Source organism: Haliaeetus leucocephalus, unplaced genomic scaffold (assembly GCF_000737465.1).
Source record: "Haliaeetus leucocephalus isolate CR32 unplaced genomic scaffold, Haliaeetus_leucocephalus-4.0 Scaffold668, whole genome shotgun sequence".
NCBI lineage: Eukaryota > Metazoa > Chordata > Aves > Accipitriformes > Accipitridae > Haliaeetus > Haliaeetus leucocephalus.
In genome coordinates, this window is record NW_010973104.1 from 3,317,427 (window position 1) to 3,320,473 (window position 3,047).

Sequence of the window (3,047 nt, forward strand, 5' to 3'; positions counted from 1 at the left end):
GCGCCCCCCCCCCCCCCCCCCCCCCCCCCCGACCCCGGGATGGAGCTCCCGGGGGTAGATTAGCCCTGGGTCCTTCGTGGGGAGGGGGGAGAGATGGTGTTTTAGCCGGGTGGAGGCCTCGGGAGGGCCGGGACCGGTGTTGGGCTTCGTCCTGCGGCCCAAATTCATCTCGGGGGGGGGTCGGGGGGGCTCGGGGGAGCCCTGGGAGCCGCGGCCGGGGGAAGCGGCAGGTTTTGGGGGGGCCTGCCCATCACCCCGGGCCTTCGGCAGAACCTGGGGGTGAAAGGGAGGGTTAGCGGGTCAAAAGCACGAAGCGAAACCTGAGGGAAAAACAATAATAATAATAATAAAAAAAGGATCAGCTGGACCGGTATGGAGCGGCCGAGCCCGGGCACAGCACCGAGCCGGACCAGGTCGGTCCCGGCTCCGGTTCCGGGTGAAAACAGCCAAATTCTCTGGAAAACGGAGCAAAAAAATCCATCCCGAGGAACCACCGGGCCCGTCCCGCGGCCTTAACCGAAATGCTCCGGATTGCCACCCAAATTAAGGGCCTGGGAGCGGCGGGGAGCGGGGTTCGCCGGGCGGGCGCTTCTCCCCAGCGCACCCCGAATTTACGGGAGGGGGTTTTATGTCCCGAGGTGGTGGCAAAAAGGGCAGGAGCAGCCCCGGTTTCGGAAGCTTTTCGGCCTCTCCGCTCGGTTTCTGCCGCCGGCTCCGGTGGGCGAATGTGTTTTTTCCCCGCTCCGCACCCCGCGGATATTCCGCGCGGGCGGAGGCGATGGGAAAAGCAGCCCGGCACCTTCAAGAGGGCAAAACGGGGGAAAAAAACAGAACAAAACAAAACAAAACTAAAACTAAACCCAAACCAAATCCCCTCTCCTCGAAGGGTCCTTGGGCCGCGGGGGTTTCCTCCACCGCACCTGTCCGCGCCCGCGGAGTGCCCCTGTATTTGCGTGCATGCAAAAATATACCCAATTCCACGCTGAGCCTCGGGGGCTGCGGAGGGTTTGGGGGTTTTTTTGGTTGTTTGTTTGGGTTTTTTTTACGCCAGACGGCGGCTTTTCTCCCCTCCGCGCTCAACCGCCTCTACTAAATATAATTGCGATGGCTGACAATCTTCCCCCCCGTCCCCGTCCCCGTCCCGCAGGCATCCCGCGGTATCACTCCCAGTCTCCGAGCATGTGCGACAGAAAGGAATTCGTCTTCTCTTTCAACGCCATGGCCTCCTCCTCCATGCATTCAGCGGGCAGCGGCTCCTATTACCACCAACAAGTGACATACCAGGACATCAAACCGTGCGTTATGTGATACGGAGCGGAAAAAAAAAAAAACCAACCACCTCCTGGGGCCGGCAAAGCCTGACCCGGGCATCGAGAAATTCCCCCAGCCCGTCCCAGGACCCTCTCGGTGGAAAGAGGAATGGGGGGGATCTCTGCAAACTGGTTTTGTTCCGGAGGTATAGACGGGAATCCCGGGGCTGAGCCTGTGCCCCGCAGCTGAGCATCGGCCGGACCCGGTTTCCATCCCGGGTTTTTAATGACAGACGGTCTCTGCCTTCTTCTTCTTCTGCTTCTTCGCTTGGGGTTGGGTTGAGAAGAAAGGAAAACCAGCCCCCCCCTCCATTCCCACCCCTCTCCAAAAAGCCCGACGGCGGGTTTGGGTTAAGGGTTTGACAACTGAAGGTTTTGATGTTTCTTTAAAAAAAAAAAATATATATAACCCCCAAATCAAATTCAATTACTAATTCAGTTTTGGAATTGGCATTGAGCGATGCTATCATCCCGGTTGGGGGGCGCAGAGCCGGTTCGGGATGGGGGGAGCTGGAAAAAACCCGATCCCCCCCCCAAAACCGGCGTATCCTGCGCCCGCGGCCCCTCCGCGCTGCTCCGCGGGGAGGAGCGGGCTCGCCGCCGGGGTCTCCCCGCCCCAACCCCGTCGGTCCCATCTCACTTCCACTTCTTCCGAGAAATACCTTTTTTCTTTTTTTTTTAATTTTTTTTTTTTTTTTTTTTTTTTTTTGCCGGCAGACACCCAGCGGGAAAAAATCTCTCAGAGGGATTTTTTTTTGGTTTTAGCTATTAATTTTTTTTTTTCCTGCATAAAGACTGCAGGATGAGACCCTGTGCGGAGAGAATAAGGCACTTTGAAAAGAGACAGCCATGCTCATTCTGTTATTTATTCTACATTTTTTTGTTGTTGCTAATAATCGAGACACAAGTAGTCTCAGTTGATCAGTATTAAATCGGTGAATCTCTGTTGGCAATATTTGCCATATAGATTTTTTTTTTTAGTTAACCTTTGTAAATTTTAAACCGATCATGGTCTCTGTGTAAAGACAATCCTCCATATGTTTTTATAGAAATATATATATAATGAAGGATTATTGCCCTCCCTCCCCCTCTATATTTTTTTTTCCGCCCTGACTTTGTACAGTTCGGTGACACCTATTTTAATTCTTTCTGCACTGTATAAAATTGTAATTATGTGGGTTGTGGTTTTTTTTTTCAGCCTGCCCTTTTGTGTACGTTTTGTCCCTAAAGAAAAAAAAAAATCGAACCGAAATAAAACATGTATGTTATTTGTACATGGGCTTCACGATTGTATGAGCAGCAAATAAACGAGCATGCGGTGTTAACAGGCGTAATTATATCTGAGGAGTCTGTGGCCTCCGCGGGGCTCCGCGGAGCGCTCCGCACTGCGCGGAGGGGCCGCTGCAAACCTTCGTGCGTTTGATGCAAAAATTCCCCATCTCGGTGCAGACTCGAAAGGGCCTTTTTGGGGTTTGGCTGCGGCTTCCGAGGGGTCCTGTGTCCCGGGCTGGTTATCCCTTTCTTTTAAATAAGAAATATTTAAAATGAGGCTAACGAAGCAAGGAGGGAAGAAAACCGGAGGCGATTATTATTATTATTATTATTTCATTATTTCATTTTTTCCCCCAAGGAGAAAGCGAAAGGTGGTGTTTGACAGCTCTTTGCCTCTTATTCGGAGACAAGGCAAGTCACTGCAGGGATGGAGTCTGCGGCAACTTTTCTCTTTTCCTCCACCCC

General features: G+C 52.8%; 1 protein-coding gene across 1 annotated transcript in view; it reads left to right on the forward strand.

The window, feature by feature from the left end:
- The window catches only part of FOXF1 (forkhead box F1), a 4,775-nt gene extending 3,467 nt beyond the window's left edge, over nt 1-1,308 (forward strand). The window contains exon 3 of the mRNA XM_010579718.1: nt 1,148-1,308. Within this exon, the coding sequence (XP_010578020.1) occupies nt 1,148-1,308 (161 nt within the window). The remainder of the gene's footprint in view (nt 1-1,147) is intronic.
- Nucleotides 1,309-3,047: the final 1,739 nt, after the last annotated feature.